Genomic DNA, 25,391 nt, shown 5'->3' on the forward strand with positions numbered 1-25,391 from the left:
AGGCTTGGCCAGGGTTCATCTGGCAGATTCTTTGAGGTACACCTCAAGCATTTGCCTGCTAGGTGTCAGCAGTGGCTACCATCATACTGCTTCCCTGCTGGCTCTGTGCCCTCTTGGAAGTTCTTCCGTCCACAAGAATGCCAGCAGGAACACAGGAGGACTGGGCAGGCATCTGGGAGAGAGGCCTCATGCCTTCCTGGGGTTCCCTGGGCTCCAGCGGGAGCAAAAGCAGGGTTTGGGCAAGCATCTGGAACTTTGAGGAGAGCCAGTAGCCTGGAAGGGAGGCCTTTTGGGCTCCTACTAATGAGGACTGCTTGTCCATATCTCTGAAGCTTGCTGGGTTAGGTATTCACCTTTTCATTGCTGGTTTGGTTGGAAAGGGAGATCCTAGGGAGGAGCTGGGATTTGGGATGGCCAGGCAACAGGGGCAGGGGCTACTAGCCAAAAAGTATGGACCTATTTATTTATTATTTTGTTTTAAATTTTTTTAATGTTTATTTATTTTTGATAGAGCACGAGCAAGGGAGGGGCAGATAGAGAGGGAGACACAGAATCAGAAGCGGGCTCCAGGCTCTGAGCTGTCAGCACAGAGCCCAACGCGGGGCTTGAACTCACAGACTGTGAGCTCATGACCTGAGCCAAAGTTGGATGCTCAACCGACTGAGCCACCCAGGTGGCCCAGCATGGACCTATTTAAATATTTTAATAACTGGTAAATCCTACCAAAGTCAGCCCTACTTCAAGGTTAAAGAAAGAGGCGAGGATAGTTTGCAGTGCATGTATGCACTGCCGACTCCAGGTACTCATCTAGTTATGAAGCACTGAAGGGCTACCCTGTGCCAACACTGTGCTGGGTGGAGCAAGATGAAGAAGCCATGGCTGACATCTGAAGGAGCTCACAGGTTCTGGGGAAGCAGAGCTCTATGCAGAGTTGAGTGTACCAGGACAGAGTCAGGTTCGTGGAGGATGAAGCTAGTAGACCTTCCCAGGCCTCCCTGGTGGAGTGTCTGGAATGGGTGCCAACCGAGCACGGCCCCCATGGCCCACCCCCGGCAACTCTCATACAGGGGCCTAGAGATTCGCCTACAGTCTGGGGGAGGAGGTCGTACACCTTCTGCAGCTCTCCTCCTGAAACAGCACCCAGGTTCTCCCCCTGAGCGAGGACAGCTCCTTCTCTCACTACTCTTGCTTCCCCAGGATGGAACGATGCTGTCAGCCAGCTTGCCGAGCTCTTTGTGGAAGGGAGATTTTTTAAAAAAATAATTACAACAGATAGCAAAGGGCAGGAATATCCACATACTTACTATCACTTGTTTGGAAAGTAGCAAAACACAGTAAAAGCACCATGGCTAAATTTCACATTGTTAAAAATAATAATTGATGATGCTCACAATAGTGGCAGCAGAATCTGGCAAGGCAGGGAGGTCATTCAATCCAGTTCAGACAAGGGTAGAAAAGACACTTTCGAATCTGTGCGTGTACAAGATTGATGAAGAAGTCTTTTCTTCCAAAGGAGACACTCCAGGTTGATTTCCAGAAAGAGATGCTGTGAGGCAACAACCACACTCATCTGTTCATTCATTCAACAAACATGTACTAGCACTGGTGGCCTGGTGGACCCTGGAGGAGTGTTCCCTTGGGTGTTCCTCACCCCTGCAGGAAGAGGTGTGCGAGCAGATAAAGTATAATACTAAAGAGTAAAGTAGGTTCTACCTCTATTAAGAACTCATAAACTAGTGATGGCCGGGCAGCCCCAGATATATCCCAAGCGCTCCAGTAACGCGAGCTGCAGAAGGAAGATTACATTGCATCTCCGTGTGCATCTCCAGGTCAGCCGTGCTGCACGGGTTACTCGGCGGGGCTTTCTTAGAAGTGTCCAAAGCACCTTGATTGATGATGGCATGTAGATCTGACTTCAAAACATTGACCCTCTTGTTGTTTTTCAATACCATTCTCATAGTCTAAAGATAATGGGGAAGCATAATACTTCATTAAATCTTGGCATTTTACTTTTTTACTTTTTTTTTTTTTAACATTTATTCATCTTTGAGAGACAGAGAAAGAGCGTTGAGTGAGGGAGGAGCAGAGAGGGAGGGAGACACAGAATTGGAAGCAGGCTCCAGGCTCCGAGCTGTCAGCACGGAGCCCAATGCAGGGCTTGAACTCACTGATTGCGAGATCATGACCTGAGCCGAAGTCGGACACTCAACCGACTGAGCCACCCAGGCGCCCCTTGGCATTTTACTTTTGCCTAATCCCCCTCTCCAAATGACCAAGACTTTTTGTTGAGGAGAAAGAGAAGTGGATTAAAACTGAATCCTAAATGACAACTGGTGTGTTTGAATTTCACACATTCTAGAACTGTATTTCTGAAAATAAGCATTCAGAGTGGTTTGCTCACAGCAGTCGGGGCTCTCGGGGCACCCCACTCCACAAGCCTAAACTACTTTAGAGAGGAACACAGTAAGTGACTGAGCTTCTGCAAGGGAAATGTGGCTTTGCAGAGTGAGTGTTGACTGGTTCCACAGGGTGGCTGCGGGGACTCAGAAGCTGTCCCTGTCCTTTCCTCTCAGAGGGAGGGCCATGAATTCAGCCTCTGGGAGCTGAGTTCCTCAGCTGGCCAAGGGCGCCAATCCAGTCCCTTACATTCCTGGAGTCTGTGGGGTGGTCATCCTCACACCAGCCTCAGGAGCAGGCTCTAGACCACCTCCATCTCACTGAGGAGGAGCCTGAGGGCACCTGGGGTGTTCAGTAAACCTTCCCAACTGATAGTGTTAACAAAGATAAGATTCAGAGTAGCATGGCTCCAGAACCCAAGCTTGCCATTTGAGTTGGGTTGGGATGAAGGCCTTGCTGTGAGGCCATCACCCGTTGACCCAATCAGGAATGAGAACGTGCTGGAGAACTGGATGGGCTGTGAGCAGTAGGCAGGAAACAGCCCCGAGGAATGCAAAGTCTAGGGAGAGTTTGTGCTGGAGGGATGGAGGGGGTTAAGTGGAAGGCCCAACACAGCTCCTGCTGATTTGGAACAGAGCACTGTCCTGATCTGGTGTCCATAGGATTTCAGAACAGATTCCCGAGCGGCCTGCACACAGGCATTATATAATCTTTCTTTCAGCCCTAGTCTGCCTTCTTCTAACACTGAAACTACACAATCAATCCAGCAGGGAGACCTGGCAGCCTGGACACACTGAGTCTTTGGGGCCACGCACTGGCTGAAGGGCTCTGTCTGCCATGATGCCCTTTCACCTCTGACCCTAACTGGTCCTGGTCTGCTCTTATATGGGGTCTTCCTCTGGAACTTTATAACATTGACCTGCTTGTTCTGCTTTTTCTTCTGCAGGGAGAACCTTTCTGAGGAGGGGAGCTGAGGGATGGGCTTCTAGATGAGTCTTGGCCCCACTAGGCCTTCCCAGTTAGTGGCCAGCAAGGTCCTCCTGTCTGCCCTCTGCCCTTTAAGTGGATGCACATGGCCTCCCTGCAAAGGGAACTGCCACCTGCTCTTAGGGGATACTTGCAGCTTTCACTTTTCGCTTCAAGAAACTGCTTTGTTCCCTCCTGTCATGTTGGCCGAAACCTACCTTTGCCATGTTGGAAAGGTATGTCTTTCTTCTTAGTCTTTTGACAAACACAGTAACTTCTGTTAAGGACAATACACGTGGCCATTACTGACAGGGTAGCTTTAAGTTCTCATGTATATAGTGGGGGAAAGGAGGCACAGACAGAGGCACACACATCTACCTAGGAAGGTATAGCCGCCTAAACTGCCCTCCACATCGGGAGACCTCTGTGTATCCTGCTTCCCACCACCCGCTGACCCTTTCCCGAATGGCTAGGAGAGGTTGACAGGGGCCACTGACTAAAACACCCCCCTCCCCCCACCCCTTCCCCTCAGTCTCCCCTCCCTTGTACCATAAAATGATGTAACCCCGGCATCTGATACACCGGCTCAAAGGAGTTGAAGATTTTTGCCCAGGAAGCTTGAGTTCCCCGACTTTGTCATCTCTACAGTGCTCTCCTCAAAAAATGACCCAAGGAAAGGAAAGGATGACAAGAGAAAATCTAAAGGGAATGTGTGCATGTATTCATCTGACAAATCTTTATGACCGATATGCGTGCAGCATTTGCTCCATAAATGTTTGCTGGGTATTTGCCAGGTTTTTGGATAAAGGAGGCAGCCTCTACCCTCTAGGGGCTCACCCCCCCGAGGACGGGTCACCAGACATGCAGACTCCCTCCCCACAGCAGGGTAAGTGCTCTGGCAGTGTGAGAGCAGCATAGGGAAGAAGGAAGGAAGGGGGTGCTGGGTGGGGGTGGGGGTTGCTGAGGGAAGGGAGAGGCCTGTTTGGAAGAAGGTGTCAGGGATGACTTAGAACATGCAAGTTAGGAGTTAGCAAGGGTGAGGAGTGGGGGGTGAGGGAGGGGGGTTGCGGATGGGGTTGGCAGTCTAGGCACAGGCAGGAGCAGGAATAAGGGCCTTTTTGGGGACAACCTGTCTTGTGTTGCTGAGGAGCACCAGTGGAGGGACGCCCTAGGGGGCTGGGGACAAAGATGAGGCCAGAGGCCAAGCTGAGAATGACTTTGCATAGGGGACTTTCCAGGCAGCAGGGGCCATGGAAGGTTTTAATGGGTCAGATCACTGTGTAGAATGATCACTAGGTGTGGAGAGGAGTGTGACTGAGGGGGTGAGGCTGGAGGCAGGATGATCAACTAGGAGGCTCTGAAGTGCCTCTGGGAAGGACAGAGGGAGCCCGGGGTTGGGTTAAGATGGGAGGTAAAGCCACCACAGGAAAGCTGGAGTGGGGCTTGGTCTCCCCACTTCATGGATCTTCTGCCACAGCAAGTTCCAGACCTTACATTCCCTGCAGCACCCCCTCCCTGTGGATTCTTGGCTGGCAGTCTCGTGGTCATGGTTCCATGATTCAGGTGGGTTACACGAGATCAAGATTCCCAGTGTGAGTACCGAACCCAGCAAGGGGTGCAGGGCTGGTGGGTTAAAATTAGACATGGTCCTGTTATGTGGGCACTCTGAGAAGGTAGCAAACAGTGTGCAAAGAAAGCAAGACTCAGCCCTGAGCAAGTTGGCCCAGGAAAAGGAGGGTCCTGGTGGGGAGGCTGTTGGAAGCAGCTACAGGTGGTGGTGGAAAACCTCACAGAGGCAGGAGGGAGAAAATGGGTATTTCCAGGACCATAAACATGTCACACACACGTGGGTGAATGCTGGCATTTAAAGGAAGCCATTGTAGTCCTGGAGCAGGCAAGCAGCCTGGGGGAAGTAGTATTCAGACACTACCACCTGGTAGCACGATGGAAGGGAAAGTGTTCTAGAAAGCCAATGGGCAGACTGAGACCACAAAGGTGTCAATGCCCCTGTGGCCCAAGAGGTGTAAGAAACTTAAGGGCATGGGAGGGATTTCAAAAGAGGGAGCAATATTCTTTGAAGCCTTGCGGGAGGCCACACAGAGCACAAAGAGGCGGAAGAATATTGGAGCCTGAGCCCTGGTCAGCCCTGCTTGCGTGGCCAGTGAGCCCAAGGACTGTAGGCTGCCTTCGGGGGTTGGTTTGAGAAGGCCGCATCAGCCAGGGGCTGGAGGCAGGGCCAGCTCCTTCCCTGCACCTCTATCCCGGAGGGCCTGTCAGAAGTCCCTGTGAGTATTTATAAGGGGCAATAGTGAAAGGGTGTGGGTGGATCAGCACAAAGACCCATCATCGCACTAAAGCAAACACCAGCAGATCTGAAGTGGTCATGCCTTGCATACCACAGTTTAGTGCAGGAGGGGAAGAGTTACCCAACAACTGAGGTGTCCTGCCTCAGTCTGAAAGTCAGATACGTCATCTACTCTCAACAGAATTCATTTTTTTTTTTTTTTCACTGAAACCTACCTTTGAGTTTGGAGATCTGCACGAGGGCGGGAAACCCTTCCAAAGCATTAAGTAGCCACAGCTTAAATTTCTTACTAAATAACCGGACACACTTCAGGTACTGAATAGAAACATCTTCCAAAAAGTCATGAAGGAGAACGTCCTCAATTCCCTGCAACAGAATCGTCAAGATGTGGTGGCTGCCACCCAGGGTAGGGGTCCTCTAGTTACAAGTGGCCATGGTCAGACGTGCCACAAAGTCAGAGAGAAAGCCACCAGTGGCTTGGCCACTCACTGCTCACTGTGCAGGATGTGCAGCCAGGATGGTTTTTTTTTTTTTTTAAAGTTCTTAAAACATTGCTAATTGATTCAAAATGTTAAGAAACACTATTTCAGCCAATAGTAGGTGGGTCAAATCCAAATACATAAGGGCTTAGAACCCAGACACCGTTCTTCAACCTTTGTGTTAAAAACTTTGAAGGACTAGACTATTTCCTAAAAGGCAATAAAGTAAAAGGTAAAGGTTCATGGCCAGCTTAAGGAGAACCACAGAAATTATATATAACTGATCCCCAAATAATGATAACCACTCTAGAGATAGAGCATTAAAAACAAACAAACAAACAAACAAACAAACAAGCAAAACAAAACAAAACAAAACAAAAACCCAACAACAACCAGAAAACCCTGGCAATTAGGTATATTCCAAAGCAATTATTCCAATTACTCATTCTAAAAAGTCTTCTTTTGTTGAAATTACCAGAGAAAGAACTTTGACCTAGTGCAGAGTTCAGTAATCACTGGAACCATAGGTCACCATGTGTATTGGCTTTTTCTTTACATGAGGTAACTTTCGCTGAATTAAAAAAAAAAAAAAGCTGAGTTTTAGGGAAAGATCAAAAGGCTCATGGTCCATCAACACCACTATTTACTCCTCAGAGGGCTTGAAGACCACAGAGACTGCAGAGCAGGAGGGCTGTGGTTCTAATCCCAGCATTTGGTATCGATTTCTAGAAAGGAAAGGCAAACAAATATCTTCCTACCTTGTACAGCTGCACATCGTAGCATTTAAAGAGCTGGCACACATCAGGCAATGACATAAGCATGACTGTGTCTTGCTGCAGAGATTTCCAGAAAGAAGTGAGCAAGTCCTCCACCTGATGAGGGAATAGAACATACCTCCAAAAACTCATTTTGTGTCTGGTGAGACTAATCCCCCATTACATATTTAATCAGCTCCAAGTGATAATGGGATGAATTTCAGTCCAGTTAATGTAAAACTTTGTCTATGAGCTCTTCCAGGCTGTGTTTTAGAAGTATTCTTTCCAGTAGCCTATCAGAGAGCAACTGCCAGTTGGATGGGAAGACATGGAACGTAATTTTCATGGTTTTCTGGAAGGAAGGCCATTTCTGACCACAAGGGGGCTCCTGTTGATTGTAACAGGATAAAGATCTGGCCACAGGGCACAGACCACAGACCACAGTTTAGAATAAACGTTCATTGACTGACTCCCTCAATTATTTGTCAGCTCAGAAGGACGTGTAACTGTATGTAATCAAAGAGGCTTCCTCCTTGCCAACTTAGAATTCACCTAAAGACTCTGTGATAAAAGAGGACCAGTATCATTCTACATAGGGGCCTTCTTTAAAGACTTCTGTAGATACTTTTTGTTGTGGGACAAAATGGCAGCTTCCTTACTTTTCTTTATCTTTGCCCATGATGACTCTTCAGACTCTATTATTGAACCAGATGACCAACATGAGATGCCAGCTAATAAAGACTCTTGCCTTTCAGGGATTTTTGTAAGCTCAAATATTTTGAAGCATTGAAACCCTGACAGGAGGACCTGCCAATGACTCCAGGCAAGGACTATCCCTGTATGTAGGCTGCCAAGGAAGTTAGGTCCAACTCTCTAAGTACCTGATGATGAACCTGTGATTTGAAATCTTGTTACCAGGGCATTAATTCTTCAGAAGACATCTCCAAGGAGACTCATAGATATTGAACAAAAATACAATAGTGGGATGAGAGGATTATTAATCCTTTTACTGTCAGTTTGGTAACTTTGGAGCATGGCTTTTTGGGGTTGGTGGGTTTTTTTTTTTTTAAATGTTTATTTATTTAAAAAAATTTTTTTTTTCAACGTTTATTTATTTTTGGGACAGAGAGAGACAGAGCATGAACGGGGGAGGGGCAGAGAGAGAGGGAGACACAGAATCGGAAACAGGCTCCAGGCTCTGAGCCACCAGCCCAGAGCCCGACGCGGGGCTCGAACTCACGGACCGCGAGATCGTGACCTGGCTGAAGTCGGACGCTTAACCGACTGCGCCACCCAGGCGCCCCCAATGTTTATTTATTTTTGACAGAGAGAGAGACAGAGCATGAGCGGGAAGGGGCAGAGAGAGAGAGGGACACACAGAATCCGAAGCAGGCTCCAGGCTCTGAGCTGTCAGCACAGAGCCCGATGTGGGGCTCTAACTCACAAGCCGTGAGATCATGACCTGAGCTGAAGTCGGTCGCTCAACTGACTGAGCCACCCAGGCGCCCCAGGGTTGGTGGGTTTTAATGAGATAGCAACCATGGGCTCATCTCTGATAACTCTCTCACCAATCCTTCCCAAAGTCATCCAATCCTGTTGTATCTGCTTTAGGAATATTTCTCCAATTTGTCTATCTTTTTTTCTGATGTCATTGTCACTGCTCCAGAACTCCCCCCTCACTTCTCACCTTGACTATGACAAAACCTCCTCACTGCCCTCTGCTCCCGTATGGTGATCTTGCATCACTGTCTCCAACCGCTCCCCCTGCCCCGCTTCTCAATCAATCAGAATTCTTCACAGGGCATGAGACCCTTTCTAGCACCAGACTACTTTCACACCTTCCCTCTGGTTCTCTCCTTAAGAGATATTAACATTTAGTCATAGTGACCTTTCTGTCATGTCATTGCCTGTGAACATCTTGCTGCTTTTGCCTACACCATTGGTTCTACCTGGAACCCCTTTCCTACTGCACTTTGAGTCTGTTGAACTTCTGCTTTTTCACTGCAATCAACAGCAACATGGCTCCCCCCCCCCCCGGGAGATTCTCAGCCATCTTATTACTCTTCCTCCTGGCACCCAAAACAATCCAATCAAACTGCCATTCTAGAACTTGCCATATTGTATCATATTTATTGGCTTGTATTGCTCCTTTTAGTACCAGACTATAAGCCTTATGAAGAATACGTTCCCTAGTTCCAGAAATGGTTCTAGTCACAGGGTAAGAATTAAGTTAATGTTTGATGAGCAAATGAAGGAAAGGAGTATATTAGATATCCAATGTGGATGGATATTTATAAAATTGCATTAGTAGGACAAAGGCCATCCTGAAAACACCTTGGTATCTCCTTCACTGTAATGTTTTACACACAATAAGTACTAAATGAACTCATGCCAAATGAACATTATCACCCAAAATTGAAGTACTTAAAACACTAGGCATCAAAAAAATTTTCATTTAAATGTGCACTTGTTCCCCTGGATTTTCTATGGCAAAAGATAAAATTCAGAATGGTTAAAAGATTTGCTCATATTTTTCACAGCCAATTCTAGAATAAAATCATCCAATCATTACAACATAGATGACCCTGCTTCAAAGTCTTGCTTCCTTTTCAGTTAGCAGGTTATCAGTAAAATGACTCTTTAGTGTTACGGAAAATTCTAGGGTGAATAATGTTACCAACACTTTATTCAAAATCAGCAGGAATTACATCTTAAAAAATAGCTGAATTATATTTGAAGCATAAGGTTATATTAGCACCTTGGAAAATTTCCAAATGAATAAACTGAATAAAAATATCACCTCAGGTATCACCTCAATAACTATAAATAGCTGCCTTCTAAGCACTTCAGTGCAATAAATTACTACTTGACATCCCTTGAGGGGTCTTTTCAAGTACAATGATTAATGATGAGTCATAAATACTTGTGTTTTATAGATAAAACCCTACCCTCTCAAGTTCTTGGTTCCTCACGTTTTGTAAAATCTCTTGGCAATAGTTGTAGTATTCATCAGCAAGAAAGGCCATCTAGGAAGGATATGGAAAATCATTTCAGTTTTAGGGGCACTTCCAGAATGAACTGATTCTCAAAGAATCTTTCTAAGCCCTTAGAGTCCGCTACTCATGTCGCAATTCTGATATAACAGTAGCTGAGCTCTTCCAGTGTTGTTTATTTATGTGTAGCAATGCATACATGTTATTGGCCTAACATTGACATAGCTTCAATTTTGATGTCATAACTCTAGGGTCTGTACCATCCACTAAAGAGGCCACCGATATCTGACATCTTTCTCCCTAAACCCCAGTTTGCCCCTCCATGTTCCCCAGTCCCAGCTTCTAGAAAACCTGCATATCTGTTCTCTGCTCTGTCATAGGGAAGCCCTCACTCTAATGACAAAGTGGTCCTAGGTGGAGCCTTTCTGTAAGATGTGAGGGGAAGACCTGAACCTCCTGACTGACACCAAGCCCCCCGAGGGAACGTTGGTGCTCACAGGTCTGGCAGAAGGCAAACGTACTCCATCTGGTTCAAATGATCACAACAAAATAAGAAGACATCTATTCCCCTAGGCATCAAATGTGTGAAAAGTTACTTTCCCCCATGTGTGCAAGCCTACCATTTTGTAGGAGTACTTCTTTGCCAGTTCTTGCTCCCAGAATGGACATCTCCGGAATTCAGACAAAGGGGATCCAATGGGGTCTGTCTTTATCGGTGAATGATTTTCACACTAGAAACCATTTATACATGGATTATTTCTTCAAAATAAATGAATTTTCTTGCATATAAACCATGTCATGATCACATTGCTACTACAGGTTAATGTTCTATGCAAACTTTTATACACACTCTGGATATATCATTGATCCAGCAACTTTCCCCCTTATTTCATTCGAAGTGATATTATCTTTGTCCTATAATTCTATAAACTATGGTCATCAGGAAGCAGTCAGAACTGAGTATATTACTCAGATGTATCACTCTTGCAGTCATGTATTACAAGTGCTATATAGTAACGTGATAAAAATATTATGTATGAATAATTTAATACCACAAATGCATTTATATAATCCTTGTCTATATAACTGTCCCTCCTTGGAATAAAACCGGATCCTGTCTAGGTCATGATGCCCATATTAGAAATCTCAGGGCTAACTACCAAGGAAAATGAAGAGCACAGCCTTTAGAAGTACAAATTACAGAATGGTAAAATGTTTCCATCAAGGAGGAAAAAAGGTAACATGGCAGAAAGCAAATTCAACATTCCTTCCTGCTGTCCCCTTTGAGCAAGGGAAGGCATGATCACTCTTGATTGAAGGACATTGGTTTTATTTTAAGTGATTTCTTCAAGATTTTCCTGAACTACTTTTAAATAATTCCCATTTTCTTTTTTTTTTTTTTTTAAGTTTATTTATTTTTGGGAGAGAGACAGAGCATGAACGGGGGAGGGGCAGAGAGAGAGGGAGACACAGAATTGGAAACAGGCTCCAGGCTCCGAGCCATCAGCCCAGAGCCTGACGCGGGGCTCGAACTCACGGACCGTGAGATCGTGACCTGGCTGAAGTCGGACGCTTAACCGACTGCGCCACCCAGGCGCCCCAAATAATTCCCATTTTCAATAGAGTAGGATGAAATCATTCCTTTGAGTTGGAAATTGAGATGGCATAGCCCGCCACGTTTGATTACAACAAGCATGAGGGTTTTCGTCTTCAGTGTCTCTCCAACTCAATGGTGCTCTGTGACAGTACAGTTCTAAGATCAATATTTCATCCTTAGCTTTCTCAGATCTTATATACTTAGAGCCTTACTGAGCTACTCACTTATATCTTGCTTAGTAGATTGTTTATGTGGGTTTGCAGTATGTTCCTGTCTGCAAGCCACCTGAGGGCAGAGTGGCCTTCGAACCACCTGCACCCACCCTTATGGATAGGAGTAGCACTCAGCTCCCATCCCACACAGTGCTGCACATACTCGAGAACAGACATTACCAGCTTCCTCCTCTCATGTTTCCTTGTTATCAACCTACATCACAGTGAGGATCAGAGAAGATTAGGGGTCATGGTCAACAGCCTTCTTAGTGTCCTAAAATCTGTACTACTTAACTCTTTGTGGTCCTGAATCTCTTTGAGATTCTGATGAAAGCAATTGTTCCTCTCCTTGGAAAAATGCACAGTATGCACTTAATATTGTGAAGATGCCAAGTTGAAATTCGCCTTATTGATATATATTTTTAAATAAAAATAGAGGTATATGTGTCTAAATAAATACATAGTCATGTAGAAAGGTAACAGCTCCAAAAATGTCATTTCCTTTGGGTGCTGTTTGATTCTCACTGGGTTTGCACTGGGTGCTATTCAACCTTCATTCCTACCACTTTGGAACACTGGCTTCATTTGGAGTCATTGGATGGAGAGCTCTTCTAGCATGTGGGTGTGGGTCATCAAGAAAAATGGGGCTATTTCATGGAGTTCACTGTCCTGGTCATTAATCTTCTATTAGAGAAGCACTAAGGAATCATCCAGTCCAACTCTGGGCTGGCTTCTCTTACCTACCACATCTTACCCTAACTACATCCATTTTCTCCACAGCACACCCTGACCTCCTGTATTCATCAATGCTCCTGAGGCTTATGTTTCTGTTATCAAAGCCAGTGCTTCTCAGGTGTGGTCCTGAAACCATCCACATCAGAATCCCTGGGAGCAATTGGGGTTCATATCTCTAGGGCCCTAGTGGATCAGATGAGGCCAGCAATCTATCATTTTAGTCTGCCTCCTTAGTGAGCCTTATGCACGCTCAAGTGGAGAAGCATAGTTCCAGTCAGACTATTCTCTGTCTCACTGCAGAAATCTCTACATTTCAACATGGCAAATGCATCACTGTTCTACCTGTTCAAAGTCTGTATATGTACTATTGTAGTAATGTAAGAAATCATTACAAGGACCATGTAAAAGTAATTGATTACCAAAAAATAATAATAAAAAGCAAAGTTATGTGTTCCTGAAGTTAATTCCTTTCCAGCTCTTCCTATGAAAACAATTGATCTTTCAGGAAAGAAAAATGTTTTAAAATCATGATTGAAATCTTTTCTTTATAATATACATAATCAGAAATCTAAAGTGAAAGTTTATTACAGAACCACTGAAGTGGAATTTCTTCAGGAGAAGGCATTCAGGAAAGAATCAGAGGGATTCCCATTCTGCAGAAATAGTTCAGCAAATGACAAAGAAAAAATGAGAAATTCTATTTAGATTTTCCAGGCATATCAAATGCAGTTTGGAATTTTCAGTAGTTCTAAACAAATCTCATTGTAATCTTTAGTAAGCACATACAATGTGTCTCACCCTGGAGGTACAATGGGGGACCCTTTCCATCAACACCCGATCTACTAGGTATTATCTGCTTCCCCTATCAATTCTCCTGGATGCCTTTGGTCCTTTCTGCATCCTTGAATACACTGCTCCCTCAATTATCACTCCCAAAGCAAATGTATCCTGTCGTTCTCCTTCTAAAGTTGCCTCAGTGGTGGCCTACAGTCTCAAATCTAAATTCCCCAGCCTGGCTTTGACTAGCTATTTGCCATCTGATCCCACCCAGAGCCTACGGTTTCCCCAAATCCTCACCTCCAGCTCCTCACTGCCCACACACTTCCTAACGTGAATGCAAGCTACACTCTCAAGATGAATGCCTCCTAAAAGAAGATCTGAGTGACCCCTCCAGGATCAGCTCAAGAACAGTATGGCAGACAGACTAATGACTGCCCGAAGATATCCACATCCTAATCCCCAGAACCTTAGATGGCGATGTGATTTTTTTTTTTTTTTTTTTTTTTTTTTTTTTTTTTTTTTTTTTTTTTGCAGATGTGATTAACGTTAAGGACCTTGAGATAGGGAGATTATCTGGAGCATCCAGGCAGCCCCAATGTAATCACAAGGGTTCTTAACAGGGGGAGCCCTTCCAAGCTTCAAAGAACCAGAGAGATGGCAGCGTGAGGACTTAGCCCGCCTTTGCTGGTTTTGAAGACTGAGAAAGGAGCCATGAGCCAAGGAACATAGGCAGCCTCAAAAGCTGAAAAGACAAGATATAGATCCTCCCCTCCATCCCCCAGAAAGACTGTAGCCAGCACTTTGATCTTAGCCTGGTGAGAACCATATCAGACTGTGACCTCCAGAACTGTAAGAAAATCAGTTTGTGTTTTAAGCCACTAAATTTGTGCTAGATTTGTTACAGTGGCAATAGGAAATGAACACAGGCCACCTCTTCCATGAAACCTTCCCTAGTCACTCTGGCCCACTGCAACATTTTCCCCCCAATCCCACTTTGGACTTCCCAATCCACCTACAGCCTACCCTGCCTATTCCACAGTACACCGGTTGTTTCATGTCTATCTCAGTTTCCCAACCATGAAACTGTATTCTATTCACGTATAGGGAGTTTGTTTTTACTTTTCTCTCACACCCCATTCAGTCCTCAAGAATGCTTGTCACAAAACAAGTTTTCAAAAAAGTTACCCATTCAATGACCCTCTCAACAAGACAGTATCAAAGTACTATCGTGTCGTCTTGGCCAACTTAAGCAAAATTCAACTCATGATGTCATAGATTAGCTATTAATAGTTCTGGTGTCATAATTCAAAAAGCTATAACTGTAATATGGAGACATTTTCACACAAATTTATTGCCAACAACCTAAACATCCTTCTTAATTATAGCAAAAGAAACACAAACAGCTGATGTGCAGCAAAACAATATGCTCCTTAAGGACACCTGTCCCAGCATAGGGTGTGGTAGGTACATGGTGGATAATCAACAACACTGGTAAAATGGGTGAGTGGTTAAGGGCCACACATACTAAGAACATTAAACATAGGAAAACACTTGCATCTAATCAGGCAATTACTGAATATTGCAGGCTCTATTATAGTAAATTTATTTTATTCCATACTCACTGTTCCTTCTTGTTGGATAATGCTGTTATAGTTAGTAGATTTTTCAAAGGCAATGATATCTCCACTGTGACAGAACAGATAACAGAGAAATAATTTTAGTAAGCCACCTGTTTCTGAGCATAAGTATGAAGTGTTTTTTTTTGCAGCAAGTTTACTTATATGGGGTATAACTTGTATTTCAAAACTCTCTTCCAAGCTTCTATACATGACTGGTGATTAGCACCTGCTTGGAGTTAAAAAAATCAATTTCTATAACTGGGGTAACCATGTATTTCTTTTGAGAGGTTTATTCTCCTTAGAAGTAAATTTATGATGTCATCATAGGTAGAACTTGCTCCTGAGAGAAAAGAAAAATCATCATGGAAATGAAATCTTATACTTTCTGATTTGGAGCTTTTTAAAAAACTTTTTAATGTTTACTTATTTTTGAGCCGGGGGTGGGGAGGGGAGAGAGAGAGGGAGACACAGAATACAAATCAGGCTCTAGGCTCCAAGCACAGAGCCCAACACAGGGCTTGAACCCACAAAGCGTGAGATCATGACCTGAGCCGAAGTCAGATGCTTAACTGACTGAGCCACCCAGGTGCCCCTGATTTGGGGCTTTTAAAATTATCAATTCATATATGAGAATATCCTCTGAGTGGATGGATATAGCAGAGCACCTTCACAGAATGAGGAAAGTGAGAATAATGACATGTATGTCCTATTTCACCATGCCTCTTGGATTCATACCTTATATAATGGAGATATTCATATGTCATAGAGAACAGATTCAGTCCTATCTATACATTCTGGTACATTTTCCTTTAATTCCAGGTATTTGAGAAACTGGTAGCCCAGAGATGACCCCTTTTTCAAAAGGAATGTGTTTTCTGTGGATGCCAGAGGAAATGACATTTTTTTCCCCAGTGCCCCCACAATCCTCAGAGCTGTGGCTACTCTGTCCACTCCAAGTCAATACACATCCTCATACATGACTGTTTCAACTTTATGTAATCATACAAAGAGAAGAGGAAGGCAGTGGGCTAGTGCTCTGCTTCTGGAAGCAAGGCAATAGTCATTTTAAAAAAAATTTACATCCAAGTTAGTTAGCATAGAATGCAATAATGATTTCAGGAGTAGACTCCAATGATTCATTTCCTACATATAACACCCAGTGCTCATCCCAACAAATGTCTTCTTTAATGCCTTGTGCCCATTTAGCCCTTCCCCTCACCCACTATCATTCCAGCAGCCCTCAGTTTGTTCTCTATCTTTTAGAGTCTCTGATGTTTTTGTTCCCCCCTCCCTGTTTTCATATTCTTTTTGCTTCCCTTATGTTCATCTGTTTTGTATCTTAAATTCCACATATAAGTTAAGTCATATGATATTTGTCTTTCTCTGACTAATTTCGCTTAGCATAATACCCTCTAGTTCCATCCACGTTGTTGCAAATAGCAAGATTTCATTCTTTTTGATTGCCAAGTAATACTCCATCTTCTTTAGCCATTCATCTGTCGATGGGCATTTGGGCTCTTTCCATACTTTAGCTATTGTTGATAGAGTTGCTATAAATTGGGGTGCATGTGACCCTTTGAAACAGCACACTTGTACCCTTTGGATAAATACTTAGTAGTGCAATTGCTGGGTCATAGGGTAGTTCTATTTTTAATTTTGTGAGGAACTTCCATACTGTTTTCCAGAGTGGCTGAACCAGTTTGCATTCCTACCAGCAGTGCAAAAGGGTTCCTCTTTCTCTACATCCTTGCCAACATCTGTTGTTAAGGCAATGGTCATGAATGAGATGGCCTAGAAGGAGGCGAGAATCAGGGGGAGCAGGGGAGATGGAGGTAGATAGCTTTAATCTCACACAGGGAGAGACTCTGGTCCTGCTCGGCCTCTCCAAAACCCGGAAACTCTCTGCTGAAGGTTTGTGTCCAACCCAAGGTGTGGAAACCTGGGCACAATACTTGATACCCATCTAATCAATGTTTCCACATAATAGTCTATTTCAAAACAGGGCAAATAGATTCAGGGTCTGGATCAAAAGCACTGGAAAGCCACCCTCTTAACCTTCCACTAAGAGTTGTTATCACAATGGGAATTGTACTTTGGAGTGCTTAATGGCAAGAGAGTTTCAGAATGTGGGATCTGTTCAACCTGGAGGGGAGATACATATATACCCCCTCCACGTAGTATGATGGATTGATGGATGATGCAAGGAGAGCCACACGTGAAGAATTCCACTTGTCATATCTCAATGATCTCTTGGGTAGGCATGCAACATGATGGAGTTTCTCCAGGTAAAATTTGTAAATAGCCCATTGCCACACAAATTCTGGGACACTACATCAACAAGACCAACAAACAATACATAAAAACATTGGATAAAATGTAGATTGAAATAAAACAGAAGAAAATGTCAGAAATGGCAGTTCACTGAGTAAAGGGCTAATAGACAAGGAAGTTAAATAAAAGTATATAGTCATCAGCCTTTAAGAAATGTCTTAAAAATCATTTGTGAGGCTTTCCTCCACTAAATTGGAGGTAGAGTCATTTCTCTACAAGTCTACATTGTGTTAATATGCTACTCCTAATATTTTCTACAGAGGTGATAGCCTCTGTAGAGGAAAAAAAAATATACAAATAATTGCAAAGACATTGAGTGGGAGTTAAGACAGTTGAAATATAGGGTGTTAGGAGAACATATGTCATGAGGTCCATGCTATCCTCTTGTTAGTTCAACAGTTACATGCCTGTAAATTGGTACCTTGATAAGCTCAGGAGAGTTTCCTTTGTGATTAGCTACCCCATCTGGTTGGTACTTATCACAACACTGTACTTGGACAGCACTTACTAAACTCTTTGGACGATGACAGCAATCTTCACGGGAAATTCCTTTAGATACTTACAAACAGGAGTCTGGAAGCTAGAAGGTTTAGTTTTGGACTTAAAGGAATGAGAAGGGAAACCCTCCACCTTATTGCTCACCCCCTCTGCCTCAACCCTGATTCTGATAGCTTTGGAAGCCATTCAATTGAGAGTGACACTCTCAATTATTTAGGATTTATAAATGTAACTCCCAGGTTCTTCCATGTGTTCAATATAGAATACGAGTTTAATTCAACAGCTATCAAAAGGAGGGTGGCGTTACCCTCCTTGCTGTGAAAAGGAAGACTGAAGGGGAACTCCCTGCACTATAGCCTTTAGGTATCAGACTAGGGGATACAACCTAACTATCCTCACTGGGGAGCTATTTTATTTTTGTACCATTTAAATTGGGGGATTTTATGCTTTTAAACAATGGTGACAGGAAAAATAAAATTTGTCAACTTTGGAGAGAGATGTTAAAAAAAAAGTGCCCATCTGCATCTGGCCAGACAGACAGCTTGCTTATTCAGAAGAATGGCAAGGCAGCCTCTTCCAACCTTGGGATGCCTTAGTTCAGGTCAATGGCTCACAACATGGGTCTAGGTTTGGTGCAATCCTATTTATTTCTTTAAAAAATTATACAGTCTCAAACCTTCAAGCAAAGATGCATGAAAGTATGCACCAGCTAGTGGGAGAGAAGGAGGCAGTATCAGAGCAGACTACAAAGCAAGTGAGCAGAGGATCAATGTTGGAGACCAGCCTTGTGCCAAGAGGGAGATCTGTGGAGACCCAAGACAAGGGCATTGGCATCCAGAAGATCTGGCCAACTAGGCTGAATGGACATTGCAGGTCTTGGCTCCATGCTTTAATCTTTACATGAGGCTGGGTTGGGCTAGAACTGGAGACTGTGGTAGACAGGTGGGGTCTACTACTCAAGAGGAGGGGCAGTGACGGTAGGGAGGCCAAAACAGCATTGGAGGTGACACTTTCAGCTCTCAGAGTGCCAGCCAGGATAGTCTCATGTTCTAGGGGTCACTGCCACTGCATCACTTTCCAGGTGTGGTTTTGATTCAGTCCCGTGGGCCATTTATTAGGTTGTGGTTAAAAGCATAGTCATTGCTAAAATATGGTTCTAATAAAACCACACTGATATCCAGAGCCAGCTTTGCCATGAAGGAAGGGCTTCCAGTCTAAGATGTCTTCTTCCATCATTCCCTGAGGCCTGAGACGCTTTCATGGTGCCGAATCGAGTCTGCCCAGTGATGTCCCTTGTGTTGTGAGCAGTCCCCTCAGCTCATGCTCCACAGGGCACAACTTGGACCAGACCCAGGATGTCAGGATTTAGCTATTCAGGATAGGGAATGGGGTCAGGAGGTGCTGCAAAGGGTCTGCTGGAAATGGAGGGAGAGAGACTCAGGAAGAAGGAAGGCTGAGAATTCGCATAGTACAATAGAATAGGCATCCTTGTCAAGCTCTGCCCCTGACTTGAGATGTGGCCTTAAGCTTGTTGCTTGAAGCTTGTTGCTTTGAAGGCCTCAATTTTCCAACCCTATACAGGGAAGAGATGGGCTTTGATGACCCCCAAAATCTGTTCCAGCTCCCAGAGCCCATATCCTTTGTGGTCACGTGGACTCCAAGCCCTCCAAGGTCTACATGATGGTTAGAAGATTTTTTTCTGGGCCTCATGCAGGGAGAGTGGAGGAAGGCTCTTCTGGGGCCCTACAAATTGTCCACTTCACTCAGTGCAGTGTAGACACAGCAAGAGAACCACATTTTACTTTAATTAATTTTTATGATCAATTTGGCTAAAGAAGGATCCAGCGTGAAGAGGATGGAGACGTCATTACATGGCACACAACTCATCTTTTTCTTTCCCCCATAAAATCTTTCAAATGCGGTGTTAGCTTTTTGGCATTTGACTTTCTTTTAGTTTAACTACAATTTGCATTCACATTCTCAGGTTTTGACATCATTTGTCATTAATCCAGGCTTTCATTTACATCATGTTGGCCTCGTAATTTGTCCTCTCAAATCACTCCAACAGCAGTGAAACAACTTGAAGCAATTACAAAGGTAAGAGGATAAAAATGTAATAAAACCTAATTCGTGGACCATTGTTTGGTGTCAGAATGCAAAGCCAAGGTGCTTCATCTTCCGATCATTAAAGGATCTAATTTCAAGTTTTCCTCTAAGCACATGAATTAATTAGTTCGGTTTCATTAGGAGATGATTAGGAGGTTTCATTCATTAGGATGAACTTAATGAATATTTTTGTAACTAAAACTGAAATAGTAAGCATATGTATTCATATAAAGACATGTGTTGTTAGGATTGCAAAAAAGCTTTCTTCGATATAATTTTGCTTATACTAATGATACTAATCACTGCAATCCACTGAGCACTTACTCATTGCTAAGTGCTTTACTTGGTATTACCTAAATTCTTCCAACAATCCACGAGGTAGGTAGATAATAACTCGTTATTATCCCCATTTTATATATTGGAAAAGAGAAACAATTCAAAGAGCTAGAAACCCGGCCCTGACTTCAGAGCCTCATCTCTATACCTCTTCTACCATTCTGTCTTACAAGAGGTACAGGTAGGATGAAAAATAATGTACACAAGAAGGACAAAGTAAGATGTCAGGTTTTGGAAACTTAAAATAAAGAACTACCTTATTTGTAAAACTGGTTTGCTGAGTGTCGTAGATTAGTCATGTTCTGCATTGGGGGCTGTTGCTTTTTATACTGCTTAACTGTACCCTGACCCATTAGACTTTATGAACAACTTAATTGCAAAATGGTGACCGCAGGAAACACCTTTGAAAGTGTTGAAAGTCTAATTCATTTATATTCACCCTCCTGGGGTAAAACTCAGCAAGCAGAAGTCAAGCTCCACTGGCAGACAGCAAACGTGTGGCCTTATAGCGGGCATCTCTGGCTGGAGATGGGTGAGTGAGGGGATGCTTTGAGCAAATTAGATTGTCCAGTGTTTGCGAGCTTAGGAGCGTTACCTGCTTTCAAAATCTTTTCCAAGCAAGGGTGCAGTCTAGGATATAATTCTCCACATGTATGTTTTTTGAACTGCCAGGCAGCAATCAGGTAATGCGTTATTTTTTTTAACCTTAACACGTTCTAACTAGCCTTGAAAACCATAGGGTGGACAGGGCCAAAAAGCGGGTTGCAACTTGGATACCTTATTAGTACCTAAGAGTTGGGCCCTCTGGGGCTCATCAGAGCCAGGAAGGCTCAACTCCTGCCCCGTGCCATGGCTGCACAAACAGAAGGAAAAGAAGCCTTTCTCGGGGCTAGAGAAAGACTCTGAAGAAGCTGCTGGTGTTCTCTCTGACATCATTAGGTCTGTGGAACCCACAGTTGCCAGGCTGACAGCTCCCTGTGAACTCATTCTCCTCCAGGGTGGTGTGGTCTGAAAGACGAAACTTCGCCTTTCTGCTTTGTTGGCACAACTAGCCAGCTGTGGACCCACAGCCCTGGATTCCACAGGCTCTGGGGCCCACCGAGGCAGCCCCCTGGGCTCTTGGCTCTTGAGCTGGCAGAAGAACAAAGGACTGAAGAACAAAGGCACGGAATGTTGAAGGCACAATTTTAGAAGCTTTTTAAAGGCCTTTAATATCTCAAGTTGGAAAAGCTGAGAGAGAGAGAGAGAGAGAGAGAGAGAGAGAGAGAGAGAGAGGTGGGCAGAGGTTTCTTGGGGGAGGAATGAGGGCAAGGGTTAGCTTCCATATTTCCTGAAGGAAATATGAGACTCTGTACAGTTGATTTCAGAATCTACATTAGGTAGAATGGGATTCATCTATTTGCAAAATGACAAAAAAGCTTTCCTTGGGACATATTAACGGGGATTTTGTCTGAGAGGTAGAGAATAACAGTGAATTAATCTGGGTTGTTTCTCTAGATGTGACCATAATACATGCATGCATGTTCTCTCTCTCTCTCTCTCTCTCTCTCTCTCTCTCTCTCTCTCCCCATTCCCCACTTCTCCCCAGACAATAATAAAGCATTTTATACTCTGGCCTCAATTCTGCAGTGAGTTTCTAGGTCAGCAATTATACCCAGCTCCAAGTCTCAGTCTGGATGCCAGCTAAACAAGATTGGAATCTGGGGAGGCCAATTCCCTGTAAAATTATGTTACCCCAGAGAGAGGAGCAGGAGGGAAAAGTTCTGGATTTTGTGAAGGGGTCCTTTTCATATGGTACACACTGCATATTTATAGTCATTTTTCTTTAAAAAAAAAAAAAAAGTCTCAAACTTTTCATTTGCTTTAGAAATCAAATCTTGGTCTCTGCTTGGTTCAGGGTAGACGCTGCCTCAGCAGTTTTTTAGCAAAATTCAGCGCAAGTCCCGCCCTACCCCTCTGCAAACGAATGTTGTTGACACGCTGAAATCCCCGATCTGCTCCTAGGCTACCTATTTAAGTGTCCAGTTAAGGGGATCCTCAGTGCCATAGTCCCTGGCTCTGGATCATGTCCTCCTGCTGCTTCTGCTTGCGTGGAGGGAGGGGTGACATGGATGGTGTCAGAGACCTGGGCATCATAGTTTCTATACTGATGGGCCTTTGGAGGTGCAACATGGAGGACATGAGGAGGAGATAAGGGTTTATTTTGAGACTAATTTAATTTAATTTATTTTATTTTTAAAAACATCTTTTTAATGTTTATTTATTTTTGAGGGAGAGAGCACATGCAAGCAGAGGAGAGGCAGAGAGAGAGGGGGACAGAGTATCAGAAGCAGGCTTTGTGCTGACAACAGAGAGCCTGATGTGGGGCTTGAACCCAAGAAGCGTGAGATCATGACCTGAGCTGAAGTCAGATGCCTAACTGACTGAGCCACCCAGACGCCCTGAGACTAAATTAATCTTAATTAGATTATTACATGCTTCTTTGTAGTGTTGGGGGATGGTGGTGAAGAGGAAGCAGAATCCCCCAAAGCCACCCCTTTGCTACCATCCCTGGTTCCTGGCCAAATCTCTCAGTGCTGATGCTTTTATTGGCGTTTCCGTTTCTTTCCTTAAAGCAAGGTCCAGAGGGGAACAAAAGACAAACAGGATGCCATGGAACAGCGTACACACAGTTCAATGACTCAGAGGCTTGTTGCTGGGTTTGGAGTACATTCCACTCTAAGATGCTCCTAACAAGGCATACTCTTTTTTTTTTTTTTTTTTAATTTTTTTTTTTAACATTTATTTATTTTTGAGACAGAGAGAGACAGAGCATGAACGGGGGGAGGGCCAGAGAGAGAGGGAGACACAGAATCTGAAGCAGGCTCCAGGCTCTGAGCTGTCAGCACAGAGCCTGATGCGGGGCTCGAACTCACGGACCGTGAGATCGTGACCTGAGCGAAGTCGGACTCTCAACCGACTGAGCCACCCAGGCGCCCCAACAAGGCATACTCTTACAAAAAAGGGGGAAAAAAAACCCCACAATGACAACAACAACAAAAACCAAGAATTCAGATTCCTATTTTTCTCTTTGGCAAATGTTCATAAGAAAGTTTTTGTAAATCAGGCCTGCTTCACTGGGGCATTCAACTTTTGGGAACTACGAATACACTCCTCTGTGGTTTGCTGGGGGTTCCCGCTCTGTATTTAACACCGGGTTGCGGGGGGAGTCACGTTTTTGATGGCAAATGGAAAAAGGTGCCTGAGTAGCCAGGCAGCCGGCTGCCCTGAGCCCACTGGGGCTGAAGACTTCCAGGTGTGTGGGGTCTGGGGCTCCTACCATTGTATGCTTCCTGGCTCGGTTAAGGTAATGAGGCAATTTAAGCTCTCCAGAGGAAGATGAACGTGCAGGAGAGTGCTTTGAAATAAAGACCTGAACTCTGTAAGAAGAGAGAATGGGCTCTTGAGCAGAAGAAACAATAGGACATCTGGAGATATGACCTTGAGAAATGGGCAGATTTCTGTGGGGATACTTCATGGGACCTGTCATCATGTAGGATTAGGTCTGCCTTATTATTGGAAATTTAAACTTTTAAATGTTTTTATTTATTTTTGAGAGAGAGAGAGAGAGAGAGCAAACAGGGTAAGGGCAGAGAGAGGGAAGCAGAAGATCCAGAGCGGGCTCTGTGCTGAGAGCGGAGATCCCAGTGCAGGACTTGAACCCACGAACTGTGAGATCATGACCTAAGCTGAAGTTGGACTCTTAACTAACTGAGCCATCCAGGCACCCCTGAAATTGAAATGTTAGTTGAGGTAATTGTAGATTGACAAGTAGTAAGAAGTGATTTAGAGAGCTTTCTAATCTGCCTAATTTCCCCCAAGGGTAACATTTTGCAAAACTACAGTACAATATCACAACCTGGATATTGGCATTGATACAATTCACTGATCTCTCTCAGACTTCCCTAGTTCAACTTTAACTCATTTTTGTGTATATTCAGTGCTATACACTTTTATCACCTATAGAGATCTGTGTATCCATCATCACTGACAAGATACAGAACATTCTCCTGATCGTAAGGATCCTTGTGTTGCCCCTCCATAACCATATCCCTCTGTTGCTTCTTCATTCCCAGGTCCCTGACAACCACCAATTTGTCCTCCATTTATTTTTTTTATTTTTATTTTTAAAGTTTATTTATTTTGAGAGAGAGAGCAAGCAAGCTTGGGGGAGGAGAAGAGAGAGGGAGAGAGAAATTACCAAGCAGGCTCTGTCTCTGTCAGCACAGAGCCTGATGCAGGGCTTGATCCCACAGACTGAGATCATGACCTGAGCCAAAATTAAGAGTTAGACACTTAATCAACTGAACCACCCAGGCACTCCTGTCTTCTGTTTAAAAGTTGTGTCATTTCAAAGTGTTTTATCGATGAAATCATAAGGTATGGAACTTTTTGAGACAGGAGTTTTTTTCATTCAGCATCTAGAGATTCATCCAAGCTATTCTATCAATAGTTTGTTCCTCTTTGTTACTGAGTAATATTCCATGGTATAGATGTACCAGAGTTTGTTTAAACATTCACTTAATGAAAAATATCAGGACTGATTCTAATATTTGGCTATTATAAAGAAAGCTGCTATGAACATCAATTTACAAGTTTTTATGTGGATATAAATTTTCATTTGTGTGGGGATAAATGTCCAAGAGTACAATTGATGGTTTGGATGTTAATTGTATGTTTAGTTTTATTAAAACTGCCACACTATTTTGCATTCCTACCACCAATGTATAGAGTGATCTAGCTTCTCTGAATCCTCACCAGCATTTGGTGGTTTTGCTGTTTTTTTATTGTAGTCAATCTGACAGGTGTGTGTTTGTATTTCACTGAAGTGTATTTTGCATTTCCATAATGATTAATGACACTGATCATTCATCTGTTTATTTGCATATATCCTCTTCAGTGAGAGGTATAGTCTTTTGGTCACTTTTTAAAAAATGTTTATTTATTTTTAGAGAGAGAAGGAGAGAGAGAGAGAGAGAGAGAGAGAGAGAGAGAGAGAGAGAGAATGAATGGGGGAGGGGCAGAGAGACAGGGAGACACAGAATTCAAAGCAGGCTCCAGGCTCTGAGCTGTCAGCACAGAGGCTGACATGGGGCTTGAACTCATGAACCGTGAGATGATGACCTGAGCCAAGGTGGGACGCTTAACTGTCTGAGCCACCCAGGCTCCCCTCTTTTGCCCATTTTCTAATTGGATTTCTTTCTTTCTTTCTTTCTTTCTTTCTTTCTTTCTTTCTTTCTTTC

At 43.8% G+C, this 25,391-nt stretch overlaps 1 protein-coding gene across 7 annotated transcripts in view; it reads right to left on the minus strand.

Moving 5' to 3' along the window:
* RFX8 (regulatory factor X8) overlaps positions 1-25,391 on the minus strand; it is a 264,352-nt gene that overhangs the window by 11,607 nt on the left and 227,354 nt on the right. For 6 of the 7 annotated variants that reach the window (XM_040454062.1, XM_040454061.1, XM_040454065.1 and 3 more), the window contains 7 exons: positions 14,842-14,905; positions 10,516-10,626; positions 9,851-9,928; positions 6,906-7,019; positions 5,884-6,034; positions 3,582-3,640; positions 1,805-1,961 (listed from right to left, as the gene is read on the minus strand). In XM_040454062.1, the coding sequence (XP_040309996.1) occupies positions 1,805-1,961; positions 3,582-3,640; positions 5,884-6,034; positions 6,906-7,019; positions 9,851-9,928; positions 10,516-10,626; positions 14,842-14,905 (734 nt within the window). Of the gene's footprint in view, positions 1-1,804; positions 1,962-3,581; positions 3,641-5,883; positions 6,035-6,905; positions 7,020-9,850; positions 9,929-10,515; positions 10,627-14,841; positions 14,906-25,391 lie in introns of those variants that run through there. The other variant, XM_040454067.1, reaches the window with a different exon arrangement.

Source organism: Herpailurus yagouaroundi, unplaced genomic scaffold (genome assembly GCF_014898765.1).
Source record: "Herpailurus yagouaroundi ecotype Mexico unplaced genomic scaffold, PumYag 210, whole genome shotgun sequence".
In the NCBI taxonomy this organism is placed as follows: domain Eukaryota; kingdom Metazoa; phylum Chordata; class Mammalia; order Carnivora; family Felidae; genus Herpailurus; species Herpailurus yagouaroundi.